At 36.9% G+C, this 22,983-nt stretch overlaps 2 protein-coding genes across 2 annotated transcripts; both read right to left on the bottom strand.

Annotated features, from left to right (window-relative positions):
* Positions 1-4,663: 4,663 nt before the first annotated feature.
* On the bottom strand, positions 4,664-8,253 carry LOC139926756 (interferon-inducible GTPase 5-like). Its single transcript, XM_071918563.2, has 3 exons — positions 8,071-8,253; positions 6,228-6,790; positions 4,664-5,457 (listed from the first exon to the last, which is right to left on the bottom strand). Exons 2-3 carry the CDS (start codon positions 6,781-6,783, stop codon positions 4,820-4,822), a joined length of 1,194 nt encoding a protein of 397 aa, XP_071774664.1. The 5' UTR covers positions 6,784-6,790; positions 8,071-8,253; the 3' UTR covers positions 4,664-4,819.
* Positions 8,254-13,819: 5,566 nt separating this feature from the next.
* Positions 13,820-17,418, bottom strand: LOC144542143 (interferon-inducible GTPase 5-like). Its single transcript, XM_078287808.1, has 3 exons — positions 17,236-17,418; positions 15,393-15,955; positions 13,820-14,632 (listed from the first exon to the last, which is right to left on the bottom strand). The coding sequence occupies exons 2-3, from the start codon at positions 15,946-15,948 to the stop codon at positions 13,995-13,997; spliced, it is 1,194 nt and encodes a 397-aa protein (XP_078143934.1). The 5' UTR covers positions 15,949-15,955; positions 17,236-17,418; the 3' UTR covers positions 13,820-13,994.
* Positions 17,419-22,983: the final 5,565 nt, after the last annotated feature.

Here is a 22,983-nt window from a genome sequence, read left to right as displayed (position 1 = left end):
CTACTTCATTTTCTGTTTTACAAATGATAAAGGGAAAATCAAGTCCTTTATTTACATGTCACTCATGGCCTTTTTTCCCCGAATAATAACGAGCAACTTCGGGTAGAAGAAATATCTGTTTTCATCGCATTATTTGTGCTTTCCCGAATAACGTATTCGGATTCGGGTACATCCCTAGTGGGAACCCTGGCAAGTCTAGCAATATGGTGGGACAGGGGAGGGCTTGACGCTGTCACAAGAACCACCTACAGGGGCGGTTCTCGTGACAGTGTCAAGTCCCCCCTGAATTCTGTCTCCACTGTCCCAATGAAAAAAATACACAGACATGCTTGACCCCATGATTTGACCCCCTCTGGTGTACCTAAAATTCATTCAATAAATACAGGTCAAATTTGACCCGTAAACAGCCTCAAAGGACAAAAAAGTGTAGCAGCTCTACAAAAGCATAACATTTGGAAATATTTCCATTTTTGTACAATTTGGGTCACTTTAGGAAAAGTCATTACATTTCTGGCTGAAAGAATGACATTTAGGGTGTTTTTAATGCTCTCAAATGTCAAAACGAGTCAAATTTGACCCTAAGAATATTGTAGAGCAATTTCGAGACCAAATATATATATATATAAAAAAAAAATCGCTTGCATTTTAGCATTTGATGTCACCTGCTAAATAAATAAATAGATAAATAAATTTGGCTCATAACCTATTTTACAAGTTATTTCCATGGCATCTCAATAAACTCCATAAAAGATAGCACTTCATAACGACTGTATTGTTAACCTCTTCTTTACAATAAGCATAATTGAAATTGAAGAACTGTTCTGTTTCTAAACATTGCATAATCCGTTTCGTCATTGAACATGCCTCTTTCTGCCCGTGAAACATAGCTGATGAAATTGTGACAAAATAGCACCAACAAAAGTATATTTTTGACATTTTTTTGGTCATATCCTCTTATAACATCAACTTTTTGCTTCAGATTGTATTGCAGCTTTGTAATATTGAGCAGTTTGCCTTTTCACAACTCTAACCTTCCACCCGGAAAAACTTAAATGCCCTGCTGTGTGGTTTTTGTAGTTTTACTGTTGTTTCTCCCATAGTGGACGTTGTAAACATGGAATTGACATTGTTACTGGGGTATTTGAGGGTGGAAAAAAACAAATCTTTTTTCAGATTTGAGCCACCTTAATGGGAAGCAGGAGAATTTCAGAAAATATTGCATTTCAACCCTACTCAGTGCTGCCTGCCATCAGTAACCCCACTCCCATGAAAGTGCAGCTCAATAGCTTTCTAGAGAAGTTGACCCCATGTCTCTAGCCTGTTCTGTTGCTGCATAATAAGCCTTCAAATGTGGCCCAGGGTCAGAGTTCAAAGGGCAATAATGCAGTGCAGGAACCACCCATGTTCTTCATATTGACATATGTTACTCTCCAAGCCAAGGTCTTTCCAAATATGTCTTCAATTTTGACCTACAGCAAAGTTAAATTTTCACCTCTGTCCGGCTCCAGCCTCTTTTTTAATTTATTTAGCAGGTGACATCAAATGCTAAAATGCAAGCGATTTTTTTTTATATATTGTATTTGGCCTCAAAATTGCTCTACAACCATATTAACCAATTAAAAAAAAATCAATATTAGCACCAAAGAGCTCAAGCAAAGAAATGCAGCAAACCGGAATCCCTTATTTGGGTAGAAAATGTAGGCTAGACTAGTGCATAGCAAAGATAATAGCAAAGCCATTGATCAGTCTCACACGATCGGATTGGCAGTGTCCCCCAGCAATTGGTCAGAAGCTAAAAATTTCACAGGTCAGAACACATAGCTGGTCACCATATAAGCCAGGCTTCTTTTGGTTAGTCTGACTCATTTTCTGTTGAGTCGGTTCCATAAAGCAAATTCAACATAGTTCAAGCTCAGTTACTATGGCAACTTATGCTGGGAAACTAACCTGGTCCAGGGCAGGCTAACTGTCAGGCTAACGGCCGAAATACATGCGACACGGACGCGGCGCGACACGGACGCGGCGCAACATGTCTGCCGCAGAATGCCCGCAGCAGAGCGCGTCCAGTATAATCAACTGAAGCTGCTACACGGACCACGGAAGCCGCGTGCACCCGCGCGGGCATCGCAGGGCTCATCTCTAGTTTTGCGCGTCTGGTCTATTTTTTCCCCTCTACGCACGACTACGCGGCCCTCAAACAGGTAAAAACTCCATAGAACTGTGTAAAAAACGAGTACAATCTGTTTAAAAATGATTAAAATAAATACCTCATTGTACAATGTGACGCAGCAGAGCAACCTTGTGGGTGCTTTTACATTGCACATTAAAATAAATCAATCAAATCAATGTGTATCCATGATCCTGTAGTTAAAACGATCTAGTTAATTAATTCAGTACCAGTTAATATAGCCTACACTTCCAAACCCTGCATAACCAATTGCATTATCACTTGGCAAAACTCAACTTGATATCTCCTCTGAAAACCACGGCTGGCACGCAACCACACGCTACAAAGACGAAGTCTGTGTAGCAGGTAAAAAACCCCGCTCTGCCCCGCCTACGTGGCGCGTCGCGTCCGTGTCCCATGTATTTCGGCCGTAACACTGACCCGACGGGAAAGCGATGATTTTACCACTGACTTTCTGGCGTGCTGCCATATTATTTTACTTTATTAACCACTATCAGTCAAAAAATTAAAGTTCATAGAAAATCAACTCAAATAAATAATAAATAATAAATAATAAATTAAATAAATTATACAATGATAAATGATAAGATATAGACCTACGTGTTTAATTTTATGGTATGTGATATCAAACATGTAGGCTTATGCTACATAAAATATGTCTCAATCTAAATTACCCCAATAGAATGACAATAGCTACATAAATAGTTACAGTAACAGTACAATTGCAAAAAATTATATTGACAAGAAATGTAGTATCTAAATCCATATGCCTCTATCCTCTATTTGCCCGATAGGAAACCATGTTTAAAAATGTATTGGTTAATGTATTGGTTAATACATTTAAAACAATGTCAAAAAGTAAACTTAGATGTGTTTAGTGGGTGTATGGTTCAGTAAAGGTCTATAATTAAGGACCTCAACCCATGTGTCATTCTTTGTCAGTCATGGCGTGTCCTTTCATTGATGAGTACTAGGTGGCATGGATTCAGACGCTGTTCCCCCCTCTATTCCCTCAATGACTGGCCTCCCCCTGTTCAGTTCCAAGGCCAGCTCCTCTGCAGGAGTTAAGTGTGCTGGTGGTGGCCCTCCTCCGGTGCCAGCAACATCACTCTTCTTTTTTGCAGCTGCAATTAATAAACATCATGAGATTAAATCAATAAAATCATTTTTAAATCAATATTTTGTGTCAAATTATTGCTTTCTTTAGTAAGTAGCCGTGTAATAAGCAAAATAATGTATAGCGAGCGGGTCATCACCCTGTCGGGGTTTATTTCGCAATAATGACCCGCTCGCTGTACATTATCCCTTACATAATATATACGTATATATTAAACGAGTGAACATGTATACATTTGCAGCCTTGAGGTTTAATCTATGTATTCTTGTGTAAGATATTTTAATAACCTACAGGTTTTCTGTTCTTACTAACTGTTTGAATGCATTGTGCCCAAGATTTAATTTGGTTGTATCAAAATATTTTATTACATTTTAACTTAGTTGCTACTTATGCATTCAATTGATCAGCAATTTCTTGCCAGGCTTTCTCTCTTGTTTTGTTTATGGCAGCTGTATTACCTTTTTTGGTTATTATATGTTTCATTTCTTCATATATTTCTACTAATAAACGCTGCTCGGTGGCCGTGAACATCGCCGCTCTCTCTTTACCATTGCTTTTTGCCATGGTGTATCGATTTGATCCATGTTCGACCTCTCGGGCTGCTTAAGAATGGCATGCACACGCAATTATCTTGACTAGTTGAACCTGTCTCGATTTAGTCTGATTGCGTGAACTTGAATTGAGCTTTATGGAACCGCTTTAGCCCCGACTGATTTGTTAGGTTCATTCAAGTCAGGTTTTGGATTTTAATCCCCACTTTTCTTAGCGCGCTTTATGGAACGGGCCTCAGGCCTTATTCTGGTCACAACACATCATCATAACATCAAAGCTGGCCACGTTTAGACCTTCTTGTTTAACACTTGAGAGGAGAGGTCACATGACTTCTGTGCCTGGTGTGAAGGTGCGTCAGTTCCAGTCCCTGTGTGGAGGTGCCCCCTGGTGGAGGTTACACAGTGCCTGCAGGCAGACCCTTCTCAACCTTCTCAAAAGGAGCATCGCCCGGTAAGCGTCACTTAACAACCAACCCTTTTGCAACAGAGATGCAATCTGAGTGTACAGTGAACACCAAGTCTACTGCCGCTTTAAAATCTCAAAGTATTGTAATGATACCAGACAACAGCTAGGTGGCAGTGAAGGAAGTCATGACATTTTCAAGAAATTCATTTTTTGCAAGTCTTTCTGACTCATCTCTGACATGGAGAAATAGATGTGGGAACACGTTTCATGTAGTGACAAAACATTTTTTTTCAGTTAAATTTAATGCATATTTTATTGAAATCAAATAAAAGTCATTGCTGTAACCAGAAGAAGGTATTTATTTCACTATCATATTGAAATGACATTGTACAGACCAAAGTGTTTGTTGAAAAGAGCTGCTAGATTAGAAATCATTTGCATACATAATGTAATGAAAAATCACACTGCACCAACTCAAAAATGATTGTCAAGCTCTTAGCATTGTGCTATGTTTTAACTGTGCTGCTAAATGTGATATTGTCGTTCATGTGATGATATCACACTGAGGTGTTCAAACCCAGAGCCTTCATCAAGACCTTCTGTGCATCCTCAGCAAGCATGTTCAAGCAATTACTCAGAATGTTGTAGGTTGAGATAAAGGAAGCTGCCATTGCTAGAGGGATACCAAATATTGGAATGAATCTCAACCCTTCCTCTGCTGCGACTAATGCAGCTGCTGTTGCAGACATGGATATTACCTTAATAAGAAGCTCTTCGTTTATTACATTTGCAGCCAGGGGAGAAGTCATGACAGCGTTTAGATCACTCAAAGGCACATGTGTGCTATCAGCAAGTTTCTGCAGTGACTTGCTATCAAGACCAAACCCATTTTTATACTGTGTGGTGAAAATAACCAGCATGCCTAAATCAGCAGCAATAGAAAGGCCAGGAATGGGTACAGCTGCTGCAAGTGCAGAATTGAGAGCTTGGTATTTAATTTTGCCCTGGAAAGCCATTTTTTTCTTGTTGACAATCTCCAGGTTGATGGTGGGAATGGCGAACAGCAGAGCATTCCTCTTGTGTGCAGGAAGCTCTCTCTCCATGATCTCCTCTAAGAGTGGGAAGTCATACAGGTGGAGATCAAAACTGGAGATCAGGAAGACCTTAGGAGACTCCACACCCTGTTTTTGAAGACCTGTGTCACAAAAAGAATGTGATATGATGAGTTCAATTTCAGATGATCAAATTAAAACAGTTATGGTTTTTAAGTTCAAGTTGTTTTGCTAAGTTAAACTTTGAAGAGCTGTTGTGATCACAACTGTTTGCTATGTGTATAACAGGTAACTATAATTCATAGTTCATAGTTCATAGTTCATAGATAGTTGTGGTCCACTGTTCTGCAAAACAGTGTATTTTGTTGGAGAAGATTGTGGGGATAACAGGCCAATCAATTCTAAAATTTAAAATTGTATTTAAAAAAAAAGTGCTACTGGGTGGATAATATGTATGCTGAATTGAAGGTTAGCTCCGAACAATTCAGAAAAGGCCTTCGGTCATATTTTAAGTGGCCACATTAAATTGCCAGATTTTAAATGGAGTTTGGCATGGTGTTCTCTCCATACAAGAGAATGGTACATAGATTCTACAACAGTATGCGCAAATCTTATTGTTTCACCAGAAACACTGATTTCCTGATTCCCCTCCGTAGTGTAAATAGATTCCAAGAGCATTCCAAGAGACTGAAGGCTAAAGCCTTGTTCTCAAACTGACATGATGTTCTCTTCATGTAAAAGACAATAGAATGTATCGGGGCTTGAGAGACATCACATGTGATTAAAGCTTTTGAATGCAGATGGATTATTCTTTAATATTGTCTAGAGATTGGTCTGTTTTCAACAGTGAAGATCCAGTGATTACAATAATTACACTCTCATCAGATTAGAAATTATTATAAAAGATGCTAACCTTGAACACAGTCTTGTCTGATCCGTTCAAGAGTCTCCTCTGCGTTGAACTCCCTCTGACTTTTTTCCGCGGCACGTAAATTGTCGTCAATCTTTGAGCGAAGAAAGTAGAACTTCTTCTTCATCTTCTGAATCTCCTGAGCAAGCTTCACATCATTTTCTCTGAAGCGATCAGCTGAGATGATGATGAAGAAATCAAACTTTTCAAATCCAACATGCTCCAGGTACTTGCTTGCAGGAAAATTGGTGGTGCCAATCCCAGGGAGATCCCACAAGGTAACATTTGGGTAGTTTGGATGGGGGTATGCCGTAACCTCCATGGTGGTTTCTACACAACCAGTAGGAGCAGCTCTCTCATCCTTGTTGTCTACACCTCTGAAGCCATTAACAAAGGTAGATTTACCAGAGCCTGACTCTCCTGTGATGGCAATGTTTAATGGAATATTATCCTGCTTTTCCAAATATTCTTGGACCATTGCAACAGCTAAGGCTGCATCATTGTTCTTCAGCGCTTCTGTAATTTCTTCAAATGGTTCCTGATCTTTTGGATTTTCCATGGCGATCCTTGAAAATTGGAAAAAAAACATATGTATATTGAAGATATAAGCACATTATCATCTAACATTATGCACATACTGTACATAGAATGCAAAATTAGGAGACATTAGGATTGATACCAAAGGAATGGATTTGAATTAAGACCCTATATACTACATTGAAGACAATCTCCAATCCAATTAATTGAAAACTCTGCTGCTAGGCTCTTGACTAATTCCAGGAGACGGAAAGATATTTCACCCATCCTCGCTTCTCTTCATTGGTTGCTTGTGAGTTTTAGAATTGATTTTAAGATTTTATTGATAACATTTAAGCCTTTACAGGGTAAGGCTCCTAGCTACATTTTAGATATGCTGGTCCCTTATGAGCCACAACAGAGCCTGAGACCCTCAGGCATGCAGTCTCCTGATCATTCCTCTGACTCGTTAACATTACTCGCTGCCTGAGCATCTCACGCAAGCAAAATCAATGCTGTCTTTTAAATCACTTCTCAAAACTCACTTTTATACAAAGCCCTTCTCATAGTTTTATTGCTTTTATCTAGACCCTTTTACCTGTGTTTTATCTTCTTATATTTTATGGTTTTATTGGTTGAACTTGTATTTGGCTCTTTTATTCAATATATTGTTGCTTTGTTTATCCCTTGTTATATTGTAATTCATTTTTTATGTAAAGCATTTTGTAACCTTGTTTAGAAAAGTGCTATATAAACAAAGTTATCATCATCATCATCATTATTATTATTATTATTATTATTATTATTATTATTATTATGGTTATTATTAGGGTTAGGGTTAGGACACCACAACCTCTTTCTTAACTATATCTACTCTATACACATACCAACATTCAGAAAGATTTCTAGCCCCTGGTCAACTCAAAAAATCAATTATATTTTCAGAAAAGCATTCATATGGCCTCTTTTCCCTTAAAATACCCTACCTTCATATAACTTACAGTTCACCAGTTTGATACTACTTATGATGTATACTATGCATTCAGTTGATAAAGATTGATATCAGTGTAAAAAGGAAGGTAAAGTCTATTCCACAAATAACAAGGTAGGTAAACTCAGTTTAGGTGTATTGACCTCCACTGCATCACTGGAGATAATATTAAGAGGCTGTTGGAACCTCTATACCTTATTGATACAGTAAAAACCAAGAGTGTTACACTGAACAGAACTATGGTAATAAGCCCAGGAGAGAAAGTGACCCCAGCTCTCCAGAGAAGACAGTCAGAGAGATAAAAAATCAACCTGTTGTTGACTATCAGCAGCTACTCACTCTGAAGTCTTCCTGATGTAGAAATGGATGAAACTGGAACAAAGATCTTGCCTTTTCAATGATAACACTCTCCTGTAGATTTATGACGCACACCGTATACTGACTTACAATAAAGGTTGGGCTGCTCAGCTACAGGAAAAGCTTAAAGTCTGCTTCTACACTCCAGCCTGTTGTCTAAGCCACTGAGGCAATACGTGGGTAGAGAGGTTTTCCAAACTCATATTTATAGTTGACCCACCTATCGAAACTCAGAGAGTGAAACCAGGAAGTGCTTAGCCACAACAAAGCCTGACAACAGCCTAAGTCCAAATCTAACCCAGAAACAAAGATTCAAAACACTTACTGACCGATTGCTATCTCCTATGTCCGAGATCCGAGCTTGTTCTGCTTTGGAGCTCAGTTCAATCTCTCTTTTTAAGAGGTTAGTGAAAATCCCGCCCCTTTCAGATTTCCACAACAAAGCAACAGATAGAGGGCGTGACCCGCGTCAGTCAGACCTAATCTGATACTGTCTGACGACGTTAACCAGAACACTGACATCAACACCAAAAGAAAGCCCTGACCTGTGTCACAAAAGGAATTTGATGAGTTCAACTCTACATGATCAAATTTAACTTATTTAACTTTGAAGAACTGTTGTGATAACAGCAGTGTGCTTACCATGTATATAACAATTTAAAGCAGATAGCTGCCATTGCAAAATACCTGACACTTAACATACACTATGGGAAATAATGGACAAAGTGACCATCACCTGTAAAATTTCGACTGGCCTGTTTGAGGCCCAGGTTGTGGGGTTTCTGTATGCTGCCATGTTGTATTTGTAGAACCAGAGTTTACCCAGTCGAACAGAGCAGGTGGAGTCAGGCTGACAACAACTGTTAAATATAGTGGGCAGGTTTTTCAAAAGCCAGAAGTGTAGAGTGTACACAGAGTTCATTTCCACTTTAACATGGGTGGTGCCAGATAGCAGTGAAGGGAGTCATCCCATTTACAAGAAATGGGATGAAGGTATTTGAAAAGAATTCAACCATTATTTGACCTGATATTGTGAAGACCTATTGCAACAATCAGTACACACCGCTGTCACTCAAAAATAATTCTCATGCTCTTTTACAATGTGCTGTATACAGTTTCAACTGCACCACTTAATGTGGAATTACCACTAATGCTTGTGCAATGATCAGTGTCAGTGCCTTCTTCCTGCCATATTTCTGACTTCAAGTAATCTAGGTGTGAACAAAATTTCATACCAAGTTAGATATTTACAAGATGTGGCCAAATATTTTACATAATTAAAATAAAAAAAAAAATCAGATATTTGAACGAAGTAAAAAAAAAAAAGACAGATATGTGATATGTGATATTTTACAACATTAAAAAATATATGTTTCTGTTCCATTTTTTGTGTGTGCATCAAAACATTAGTACAAACATACATACATACAGTACACAAGTATAAGCAGCATAAGCAGTATAAGCAACAAACAACACATATACGGGCTAACACTTCCAAATCATTATGCCATTTATTGAATACACAACATATCACCAACAATTTACAATCCCCCTATGAGGAAATTAATGGTCCAATCTTTCACACTGTTTGATTTAGCCAATGAGCTTCTCCCATAAACGGGGTAGAGACACAAGGATGATATATACAGTAAACAGGATAAGGTGTTTACATGCCTGGTAAATGGAACATGATGTTTAGATGCCTCAACGTATCGACAGAATATGAAAATCCCAATCTTATTTGATGAACAAAAAACATTGCATTTGTTTAAAATAAATAAATACATATTTGTAACGTAATGAACTACCTGGACATGAACATGACATCCTGACTCCTATAGTCTATATTCTCTTGTAAATTTAACAATTGAACAGCATTACTTGAAAAACAAGTATTTTGGGAGCAGCCCAAAATCTCTTGCTAAACTACATCAGAGACTGTACTCTTGGAGTGCACTTATCGGCAACACCCAGAAAGACCTTCCTAAATTCTAAGGTGCACTTTAGGCCTTTGCAGTACGCCATGTTCAATGCGTAAAGCAAACCAAACAGAACAGTAAAAGCATTTGTGATGTCTCCTAAGTTGTCCATAACAACCTCCCCTTCCAGGATAACAGTTACATCGACCACAGTGGGAAGCGATCTTGGTAGGGCTGCATCGTCCGTCACCACCTCAAGAATCCCCAACGCCACGTCTGTCATGTGTGCCTCCAACCCTTCAGTATCCTAGGGAAGACAAGAAATAATATTACAGCATTACAGTTTACTACAAAAAAGACCTGATAAAATACAGGCTCATCCACACTGTTGTGATAACTCTAACTATAAACTATAAAAGGACATTAAAGCTATTTGTAGTTGGCAGAGAATTCACACGGTGCCCTCTACTAATTTGTGCCCTCTACTTTTTGGTTCACGTGCCTCTCTCTAATACTCTCTAAAACAAAATCAATAGTTAAAGGGAATTTCTATTGTTCAGACTTAACAAAAAACGTAAAATGTTATCCCAATAACAACTACCATTATCACTGTGCACCATTGTTGTAATTATTGTTACAGTGTGAACAATGTCATTTACTAATGTAAAAAAAAACCTGATACAACTCCATCCAAGTTTGACAAAATACTTTGGGTTCAGATATGAGGTTGCAAAAAGAATCAGAGCAATCAGATAGAGTTTTGTTAATGTGTAAAAAGCAAACTGCGTGGAAAAATGTTGCTCAAAGTTTAAGTCTAACCCTAACCAGCAAACTACAGCTGGAGAGCTAGAGAACTAAGGGCAGCACATAACAACAGTAATAAAAACTGTAAATTGACTTTTTCATGTCACATGTGAAAAGGCTTTTCACATGTGACTTTGTGACACATACTTTATTTTCACATGTAAACAATTCAGTTCACATGTGAATAGATACAATCACGTGTGAAAATGTTGAATTCACATGTGACTTTGTGACATACTTTATTTTCACATGTAAAAATTTCATTTTACATGTGAATAAAGCCAATCACATGCGAAAATGTCAAATTCACATGTGACTTTGACACATATTACACACGTGGAAATTTCAGTTCACATGTGAATAAAGCATATCACATGTGAAAGTGTAGTTTTCACATGTGAAAGTGCAGTTTTCACATGTGAAATGGAAGATTTGATTGACTTTTCCCTTCCACTTTAAAATGCAGTGAAGGAAGTCATCCCATTTACAAGAAACTCAACATGTTTGAACAACCTTCTGCCATATTTCTGGCTTGGAGAAGTAGATGTAGGAACAAGTGTCATGTAATGAAATACAATTCAGTGCTTTTTATTTCATTTTAATACACAATTTTTAAAGTCAACTAAAAGCCATCCTTTCAACCAGAATAAGATATTTGAAAATAATTCAACTATTATTTGACCTGATATTGTGCAGACCAACGTGTTTATTCAAAAGAAGAGCAGCTATCATTTGTATACAGAATATAAAGAGAAATCCTACTGCAGCAATCAGTGCACACTGCTGTCACTAAAAATGTTTCATGCTCTTTTAAAATGTTCTATACAATTTCAGCTGCACCACTTTTTCCGGGAGAGAAAAAGGTTTCTCGTTTCGGACTTGAAGCTGCTGAGTCTCACCCCCACCACTTCACACTCGGCAGCAAATCGTTCTACTGAATGCTGGAGATCACAGCCTGAAGAAGACAAAAGGACAACATCATACGCAAAAAGCAAGGATAGTGCCAGCAAACTGGATACCCTCCGAACCCTGGCTGCACCTTGATAACAAAATAAATCTAGGTGGGAACAAAAATTCATACCATCTTAGCTGTTAACAAGATGTGGTCAAATATTTTAGATGCTTACAAAATAAAATAGATGATTAAAAAAGCAAATGGTGTTTGATAAAAAAAAGAAAAGAAAACGTCAATACAAAACAAAAGCAAAATTGCAGAAATAACACAGACAGATATTTGATCATACTTTACAAAATTAAGAAATTAATGTGTTTTTGTTCCATTTTTTCTTTGAGGAATTGCATATCACCACTCCGCCCCTTGATGGCCCCAGCGATATGTATCATGATCCTTAAAAACAACACTCTTATAATCCAGTAAACAATTAGATGGAAGATTGAGGAGTTGGCTCCAAAAAAGAATGTGTGTACATCAAAAACATGAGTACAAACAAAAAAAAAAAACAATAACAAATACATATATCAGGATGTTTTCATATTTTAAATTCTTGCTTTAGACTTGAGACGTGAGACACTTTTGGGATGAACCAGACAGATAAGTGAAGATTTTCAGAAATTCAAGTGTTTTTGGTTTTACACATTACATGTCATCTATAGTCTCCACCACTTGGGGTTTTAAAAAAATTACACCATTACTTTGACTTATATATAGTACTAATTCAAAAGTAGAGCAGCTGAGTTATAAACGTATCATTTGTCAGTAGAATGTAAATAGAATCAATGTGCTCCACTGTCACTTTTTTTTTCTTCAATATTTCAATATTTGCAATACAGCCCGTAAATTAGTAATTTGTAATTATGGGTACTAATAACCCCTTAATACCCCTTAATTCCTGGGCTTCTTGTTATACAGCATTGTACCTGTAATTATTTTATTAATACCCCATAATTACAAACTAGTTACACTGTAATTAGCAGGCTGTAATCTAAAGCGTTACCAACAATTCTAAGCCCAAATCCTGTTCCCATAGTGTTTTTAAGTTTTCTAGACTTTGAGGATTAATATTGCATATATCATAATTTATATCAGAGACTAGACCCGTAAGATCAGGACTCAAAACGAGCAATCTATCATTTGATAGTGGTAAGTTTGAAAATGTGGGAAATTAGTTAGTAATGTGACTTATTTGCAAATAATGGTAAAAATGAGAACAAGGTAGGTTATAAGCTTGAGATGGTTGCTCAAAAGAGCTGAATATTTTTCTGAAAACAGTGTTTAATGCCACTCTCATGCCACTTGTGAAATACTGGATCTGAAAGGGATGGTGCAAAGGCATTATGAGAATATATGTGGGCATAAATGGAAGGTGCCTGTAAACCAAAATGGTTTCTGAACTGAGACCAGATTTTCAAAGTGTCTCTATCAAGCTATTGACTCCTTATCTAGTGTTATCTGTATGAGCCTATGGTAATTTCTATGTGTTTTACTGTGTTATGTGTTTTTTTTTCTTACTGGACAATAAAGATTGAATTGAATTGAATTGAATTGGATTGAATTGAATTGAATTGAATTGAATTGAATTGGATTGAATTGGATTGAAATAGTTTTAACAAGTTGTGACCAGCAGATTTGAAGTGGTGGATGAGGTTTGTGGTAATATAAGGGAGTTTTGTAAATGAGTGTGAACCAGTGAATTTTGCAACAAGGCAGAAATCTCAGTTTGTCAGAGAGAATGAATTACACATACTGGACAAGTGTACAGTGAACACTGAGTCTACTGCCACTTTAAATTCTCAAAGTATTGTAATGATACCAGATAACAGCTAGGTGGCAGTGAATGAAGTCATGATATTTACAAGAAATTCTATGTGTTTGCAAGTCTTTCTGACTTATCTCTGACATGGAAAAATAGATGTGGGAACAAGTTTCATGTAGTGACAAAACAAATCTTTTTAGTTCAATTTAATGTACATTTTATTGAAATCAAACAAAAGCCATTGTTACAACAGATGAAGGCACTGGGAAAGACTGTAAGATCGTATTGACCTGATATTGTGCAGACCAAAGTGTTTGTTGAAAAGAGCAGCTAGATTAGAAATCATTTGTATACATAATGTAATGAAAAATCACACTGCACCATCACAAAAATGATTCTCAAGCTCTTTTGCAATGTGCTATGTTTTAACTGTGCTGCTGAATGTGATATTGTGATTCATGTGATGATATCACACTGAGGTGTTCAAACCCAGAGCCTTCTTCAGGACCTTCTGTGCATCCTCAGCAAGCATGTTCAAGCAATCATTGAGTATCTTATAGACTGAGGCATAGGAAGCTGACATTGCTGCAACGGTACCAATCAGTGGAATGAATCTCAACCCTTCTTCTGCTGCCATTATTGCAGTTGCTACTGCAGACATGGATATTACCTTAATAATAAGCTCTTTGTTTATTACATTTGCAGCCAGGGGAGAAGTCATGACAGCTTGTAGATCACTCAAAGGCACGTGTGTGCTATCAGCAAGTTTCTGCAGTGACTTGCTATCAAGACCAAACCCATTCTTATACTGTGTGGTGAAAATAACCAGCATGCCTAAATCAGCAGCAATAGAAAGGCCAGGAATGGGTACAGCTGCTACAAGTGCAGAATTGAGAGCTTGGTATTTAATTTTGGCCTGGAAAGCCTTTTTTTTCTTTTTGACAATATCCAGGTTGATGGTGGGAATGGCGAACAGCAGAGCATTCCTCTTGTGTGCAGGAAGCTCTCTCTCCATGATCTCCTCTAAGAGTGGGAAGTCATACAGGTGGAGATCAAAACTGGAGATCAGGAAGACCTTAGGAGACTCCACACCCTGTTTTTGAAGACCTGTGTCACAAAAAGAATGTGATATGATGAGTTCAATTTCAGATGATCAAATTAAAACAGTTATGGTTTTTAAGTTCAAGTTGTTTTTCCAAGTTAAACTTTGAAGAGCTGTTGTGATCACAACTGTTTGCTATGTGTATAACAGGTAACTATAATTCAGATAGTTGTGGTCCACTGTTCTGCAAAACAATGTATTTTGTTGGAGAAGATTGTGGGGATAACAGGCCAATAAATTCTAAAATTTTATTTTTTTTAATTTTTTTTTAAAGTGGATAATATGTATGCTGGGTGGATAATATGTATGCTGAATTGAAGGTTAGCTCCGAACAATTCAGAAAAGGCCTTCGGTCATATTTTAAGTGGCCACATTAAATTGCCAGATTTTAAATGGAGTTTGGCATGGTGTTCTCTCCATACAAGAGAATGGTACATAGATTCTACAACAGTATGCGCAAATCTTATTGTTTCACCAGAAACACTGATTTCCTGATTCCCCTCCGTAGTGTAAATAGATTCCAAGAGCATTCCAAGAGACTGAAGGCTAAAGCCTTGTTCTCAAACTGACATGATGTTCTCTTCATGTAAAAGACAATAGAATGTATCGGGGCTTGAGAGACATCACATGTGATTAAAGCTTTTGAATGCAGATGGATTATTCTTTAATATTGTCTAGAGATTGGTCTGTTTTCAACAGTGAAGATCCAGTGATTACAATAATTACACTCTCATCAGATTAGAAATTATTATAAAAGATGCTAACCTTGAACACAGTCTTGTCTGATCCGTTCAAGAGTCTCCTCTGCGTTGAACTCCCTCTGACTTTTTTCCGCGGCACGTAAATTGTCGTCAATCTTTGAGCGAAGAAAGTAGAACTTCTTCTTCATCTTCTGAATCTCCTGAGCAAGCTTCACATCATTTTCTCTGAAGCGATCAGCTGAGATGATGATGAAGAAATCAAACTTTTCAAATCCAACATGCTCCAGGTACTTGCTTGCAGGAAAATTGGTGGTGCCAATCCCAGGGAGATCCCACAAGGTAACATTTGGGTAGTTTGGATGGGGGTATGCCGTAACCTCCATGGTGGTTTCTACACAACCAGTAGGAGCAGCTCTCTCATCCTTGTTGTCTACACCTCTGAAGCCATTAACAAAGGTAGATTTACCAGAGCCTGACTCTCCTGTGATGGCAATGTTTAATGGAATATTATCCTGCTTTTCCAAATATTCTTGGACCATTGCAACAGCTAAGGCTGCATCATTGTTCTTCAGCGCTTCTGTAATTTCTTCAAATGGTTCCTGATCTTTTGGATTTTCCATGGCGATCCTTGAAAATTGGAAAAAAAACATATGTATATTGAAGATATAAGCACATTATCATCTAACATTATGCACATACTGTACATAGAATGCAAAATTAGGAGACATTAGGATTGATACCAAAGGAATGGATTTGAATTAAGACCCTATATACTACATTGAAGACAATCTCCAATCCAATTAATTGAAAACTCTGCTGCTAGGCTCTTGACTAATTCCAGGAGACGGAAAGATATTTCACCCATCCTCGCTTCTCTTCATTGGTTGCTTGTGAGTTTTAGAATTGATTTTAAGATTTTATTGATAACATTTAAGCCTTTACAGGGTAAGGCTCCTAGCTACATTTTAGATATGCTGGTCCCTTATGAGCCACAACAGAGCCTGAGACCCTCAGGCATGCAGTCTCCTGATCATTCCTCTGACTCGTTAACATTACTCGCTGCCTGAGCATCTCACGCAAGCAAAATCAATGCTGTCTTTTAAATCACTTCTCAAAACTCACTTTTATACAAAGCCCTTCTCATAGTTTTATTGCTTTTATCTAGACCCTTTTACCTGTGTTTTATCTTCTTATATTTTATGGTTTTATTGGTTGAACTTGTATTTGGCTCTTTTATTCAATATATTGTTGCTTTGTTTATCCCTTGTTATATTGTAATTCATTTTTTATGTAAAGCATTTTGTAACCTTGTTTAGAAAAGTGCTATATAAACAAAGTTATCATCATCATCATCATTATTATTATTATTATTATTATTATTATTATTATTATTATGGTTATTATTAGGGTTAGGGTTAGGACACCACAACCTCTTTCTTAACTATATCTACTCTATACACATACCAACATTCAGAAAGATTTCTAGCCCCTGGTCAACTCAAAAAATCAATTATATTTTCAGAAAAGCATTCATATGGCCTCTTTTCCCTTAAAATACCCTACCTTCATATAACTTACAGTTCACCAGTTTGATACTACTTATGATGTATACTATGCATTCAGTTGATAAAGATTGATATCAGTGTAAAAAGGAAGGTAAAGTCTATTCCACAAATAACAAGGTAGGTAAACTCAGTTTAGGTGTATTGACCTCCACTGCATCACTGGAGATAATATTAAGAGGCTGTTGGAACCTCTATACCTTATTGATACAGTAAAAACCAAGAGTGTTACACTGAACAGAACTATGGTAATAAGCCCAGGAGAGAAAGTGACCCCAGCTCTCCAGAGAAGACAGTCAGAGAGATAAAAAATCAACCTGTTGTTGACTATCAGCAGCTACTCACTCTGAAGTCTTCCTGATGTAGAAATGGATGAAACTGGAACAAAGATCTTGCCTTTTCAATGATAACACTCTCCTGTAGATTTATGACGCACACCGTATACTGACTTACAATAAAGGTTGGGCTGCTCAGCTACAGGAAAAGCTTAAAGTCTGCTTCTACACTCCAGCCTGTTGTCTAAGCCACTGAGGCAATACGTGGGTAGAGAGGTTTTCCAAACTCATATTTATAGTTGACCCACCTATCGAAACTCAGAGAGTGAAACCAGGAAGTGCTTAGCCACAACAAAGCCTGACAACAGCCTAAGTCCAAATCTAACCCAGAAACAAAGATTCAAAACACTTACTGACCGATTGCTATCTCCTATGTCCGAGATCCGAGCTTGTTCTGCTTTGGAGCTCAGTTCAATCTCTCTTTTTAAGAGGTTAGTGAAAATCCCGCCCCTTTCAGATTTCCACAACAAAGCAACAGATAGAGGGCGTGACCCGCGTCAGTCAGACCTAATCTGATACTGTCTGACGACGTTAACCAGAACACTGACATCAACACCAAAAGAAAGCCCTGACCTGTGTCACAAAAGGAATTTGATGAGTTCAACTCTACATGATCAAATTTAACTTATTTAACTTTGAAGAACTGTTGTGATAACAGCAGTGTGCTTACCATGTATATAACAATTTAAAGCAGATAGCTGCCATTGCAAAATACCTGACACTTAACATACACTATGGGAAATAATGGACAAAGTGACCATCACCTGTAAAATTTCGACTGGCCTGTTTGAGGCCCAGGTTGTGGGGTTTCTGTATGCTGCCATGTTGTATTTGTAGAACCAGAGTTTACCCAGTCGAACAGAGCAGGTGGAGTCAGGCTGACAACAACTGTTAAATATAGTGGGCAGGTTTTTCAAAAGCCAGAAGTGTAGAGTGTACACAGAGTTCATTTCCACTTTAACATGGGTGGTGCCAGATAGCAGTGAAGGGAGTCATCCCATTTACAAGAAATGGGATGAAGGTATTTGAAAAGAATTCAACCATTATTTGACCTGATATTGTGAAGACCTATTGCAACAATCAGTACACACCGCTGTCACTCAAAAATAATTCTCATGCTCTTTTACAATGTGCTGTATACAGTTTCAACTGCACCACTTAATGTGGAATTACCACTAATGCTTGTGCAATGATCAGTGTCAGTGCCTTCTTCCTGCCATATTTCTGACTTCAAGTAATCTAGGTGTGAACAAAATTTCATACCAAGTTAGATATTTACAAGATGTGGCCAAATATTTTACATAATTAAAATAAAAAAAAAAATCAGATATTTGAACGAAGTAAAAAAAAAAAAGACAGATATGTGATATGTGATATTTTACAACATTAAAAAATATATGTTTCTGTTCCATTTTTTGTGTGTGCATCAAAACATTAGTACAAACATACATACATACAGTACACAAGTATAAGCAGCATAAGCAGTATAAGCAACAAACAACACATATACGGGCTAACACTTCCAAATCATTATGCCATTTATTGAATACACAACATATCACCAACAATTTACAATCCCCCTATGAGGAAATTAATGGTCCAATCTTTCACACTGTTTGATTTAGCCAATGAGCTTCTCCCATAAACGGGGTAGAGACACAAGGATGATATATACAGTAAACAGGATAAGGTGTTTACATGCCTGGTAAATGGAACATGATGTTTAGATGCCTCAACGTATCGACAGAATATGAAAATCCCAATCTTATTTGATGAACAAAAAACATTGCATTTGTTTAAAATAAATAAATACATATTTGTAACGTAATGAACTACCTGGACATGAACATGACATCCTGACTCCTATAGTCTATATTCTCTTGTAAATTTAACAATTGAACAGCATTACTTGAAAAACAAGTATTTTGGGAGCAGCCCAAAATCTCTTGCTAAACTACATCAGAGACTGTACTCTTGGAGTGCACTTATCGGCAACACCCAGAAAGACCTTCCTAAATTCTAAGGTGCACTTTAGGCCTTTGCAGTACGCCATGTTCAATGCGTAAAGCAAACCAAACAGAACAGTAAAAGCATTTGTGATGTCTCCTAAGTTGTCCATAACAACCTCCCCTTCCAGGATAACAGTTACATCGACCACAGTGGGAAGCGATCTTGGTAGGGCTGCATCGTCCGTCACCACCTCAAGAATCCCCAACGCCACGTCTGTCATGTGTGCCTCCAACCCTTCAGTATCCTAGGGAAGACAAGAAATAATATTACAGCATTACAGTTTACTACAAAAAAGACCTGATAAAATACAGGCTCATCCACACTGTTGTGATAACTCTAACTATAAACTATAAAAGGACATTAAAGCTATTTGTAGTTGGCAGAGAATTCACACGGTGCCCTCTACTAATTTGTGCCCTCTACTTTTTGGTTCACGTGCCTCTCTCTAATACTCTCTAAAACAAAATCAATAGTTAAAGGGAATTTCTATTGTTCAGACTTAACAAAAAACGTAAAATGTTATCCCAATAACAACTACCATTATCACTGTGCACCATTGTTGTAATTATTGTTACAGTGTGAACAATGTCATTTACTAATGTAAAAAAAAACCTGATACAACTCCATCCAAGTTTGACAAAATACTTTGGGTTCAGATATGAGGTTGCAAAAAGAATCAGAGCAATCAGATAGAGTTTTGTTAATGTGTAAAAAGCAAACTGCGTGGAAAAATGTTGCTCAAAGTTTAAGTCTAACCCTAACCAGCAAACTACAGCTGGAGAGCTAGAGAACTAAGGGCAGCACATAACAACAGTAATAAAAACTGTAAATTGACTTTTTCATGTCACATGTGAAAAGGCTTTTCACATGTGACTTTGTGACACATACTTTATTTTCACATGTAAACAATTCAGTTCACATGTGAATAGATACAATCACGTGTGAAAATGTTGAATTCACATGTGACTTTGTGACATACTTTATTTTCACATGTAAAAATTTCATTTTACATGTGAATAAAGCCAATCACATGCGAAAATGTCAAATTCACATGTGACTTTGACACATATTACACACGTGGAAATTTCAGTTCACATGTGAATAAAGCATATCACATGTGAAAGTGTAGTTTTCACATGTGAAAGTGCAGTTTTCACATGTGAAATGGAAGATTTGATTGACTTTTCCCTTCCACTTTAAAATGCAGTGAAGGAAGTCATCCCATTTACAAGAAACTCAACATGTTTGAACAACCTTCTGCCATATTTCTGGCTTGGAGAAGTAGATGTAGGAACAAGTGTCATGTAATGAAATACAATTCAGTGCTTTTTATTTCATTTTAATACACAATTTTTAAAGTCAACTAAAAGCCATCCTTTCAACCAGAATAAGATATTTGAAAATAATTCAACTATTATTTGACCTGATATTGTGCAGACCAACGTGTTTATTCAAAAGAAGAGCAGCTATCATTTGTATACAGAATATAAAGAGAAATCCTACTGCAGCAATCAGTGCACACTGCTGTCACTAAAAATGTTTCATGCTCTTTTAAAATGTTCTATACAATTTCAGCTGCACCACTTTTTCCGGGAGAGAAAAAGGTTTCTCGTTTCGGACTTGAAGCTGCTGAGTCTCACCCCCACCACTTCACACTCGGCAGCAAATCGTTCTACTGAATGCTGGAGATCACAGCCTGAAGAAGACAAAAGGACAACATCATACGCAAAAAGCAAGGATAGTGCCAGCAAACTGGATACCCTCCGAACCCTGGCTGCACCTTGATAACAAAATAAATCTAGGTGGGAACAAAAATTCATACCATCTTAGCTGTTAACAAGATGTGGTCAAATATTTTAGATGCTTACAAAATAAAATAGATGATTAAAAAAGCAAATGGTGTTTGATAAAAAAAAGAAAAGAAAACGTCAATACAAAACAAAAGCAAAATTGCAGAAATAACACAGACAGATATTTGATCATACTTTACAAAATTAAGAAATTAATGTGTTTTTGTTCCATTTTTTCTTTGAGGAATTGCATATCACCACTCCGCCCCTTGATGGCCCCAGCGATATGTATCATGATCCTTAAAAACAACACTCTTATAATCCAGTAAACAATTAGATGGAAGATTGAGGAGTTGGCTCCAAAAAAGAATGTGTGTACATCAAAAACATGAGTACAAACAAAAAAAAAAAACAATAACAAATACATATATCAGGATGTTTTCATATTTTAAATTCTTGCTTTAGACTTGAGACGTGAGACACTTTTGGGATGAACCAGACAGATAAGTGAAGATTTTCAGAAATTCAAGTGTTTTTGGTTTTACACATTACATGTCATCTATAGTCTCCACCACTTGGGGTTTTAAAAAAATTACACCATTACTTTGACTTATATATAGTACTAATTCAAAAGTAGAGCAGCTGAGTTATAAACGTATCATTTGTCAGTAGAATGTAAATAGAATCAATGTGCTCCACTGTCACTTTTTTTTTTTCAATATTTCAATATTTGCAATACAGCCCGTAAATTAGTAATTTGTAATTATGGGTACTAATAACCCCTTAATACCCCTTAATTCCTGGGCTTCTTGTTATACAGCATTGTACCTGTAATTATTTTATTAATACCCCATAATTACAAACTAGTTACACTGTAATTAGCAGGCTGTAATCTAAAGCGTTACCAACAATTCTAAGCCCAAATCCTGTTCCCATAGTGTTTTTAAGTTTTCTAGACTTTGAGGATTAATATTGCATATATCATAATTTATATCAGAGACTAGACCCGTAAGATCAGGACTCAAAACGAGCAATCTATCATTTGATAGTGGTAAGTTTGAAAATGTGGGAAATTAGTTAGTAATGTGACTTATTTGCAAATAATGGTAAAAATGAGAACAAGGTAGGTTATAAGCTTGAGATGGTTGCTCAAAAGAGCTGAATATTTTTCTGAAAACAGTGTTTAATGCCACTCTCATGCCACTTGTGAAATACTGGATCTGAAAGGGATGGTGCAAAGGCATTATGAGAATATATGTGGGCATAAATGGAAGGTGCCTGTAAACCAAAATGGTTTCTGAACTGAGACCAGATTTTCAAAGTGTCTCTATCAAGCTATTGACTCCTTATCTAGTGTTATCTGTATGAGCCTATGGTAATTTCTATGTGTTTTACTGTGTTATGTGTTTTTTTTTCTTACTGGACAATAAAGATTGAATTGAATTGAATTGAATTGGATTGAATTGAATTGAATTGAATTGAATTGAATTGGATTGAATTGGATTGAAATAGTTTTAACAAGTTGTGACCAGCAGATTTGAAGTGGTGGATGAGGTTTGTGGTAATATAAGGGAGTTTTGTAAATGAGTGTGAACCAGTGAATTTTGCAACAAGGCAGAAATCTCAGTTTGTCAGAGAGAATGAATTACACATACTGGACAAGTGTACAGTGAACACTGAGTCTACTGCCACTTTAAATTCTCAAAGTATTGTAATGATACCAGATAACAGCTAGGTGGCAGTGAATGAAGTCATGATATTTACAAGAAATTCTATGTGTTTGCAAGTCTTTCTGACTTATCTCTGACATGGAAAAATAGATGTGGGAACAAGTTTCATGTAGTGACAAAACAAATCTTTTTAGTTCAATTTAATGTACATTTTATTGAAATCAAACAAAAGCCATTGTTACAACAGATGAAGGCACTGGGAAAGACTGTAAGATCGTATTGACCTGA

Source organism: Centroberyx gerrardi, chromosome 13 (assembly GCF_048128805.1).
Source record: "Centroberyx gerrardi isolate f3 chromosome 13, fCenGer3.hap1.cur.20231027, whole genome shotgun sequence".
NCBI classification, from domain to species: domain Eukaryota; kingdom Metazoa; phylum Chordata; class Actinopteri; order Beryciformes; family Berycidae; genus Centroberyx; species Centroberyx gerrardi.
Note: the sequence above shows the minus strand (reverse complement) of the source record. Positions and strands in the feature narration are given on the sequence as shown.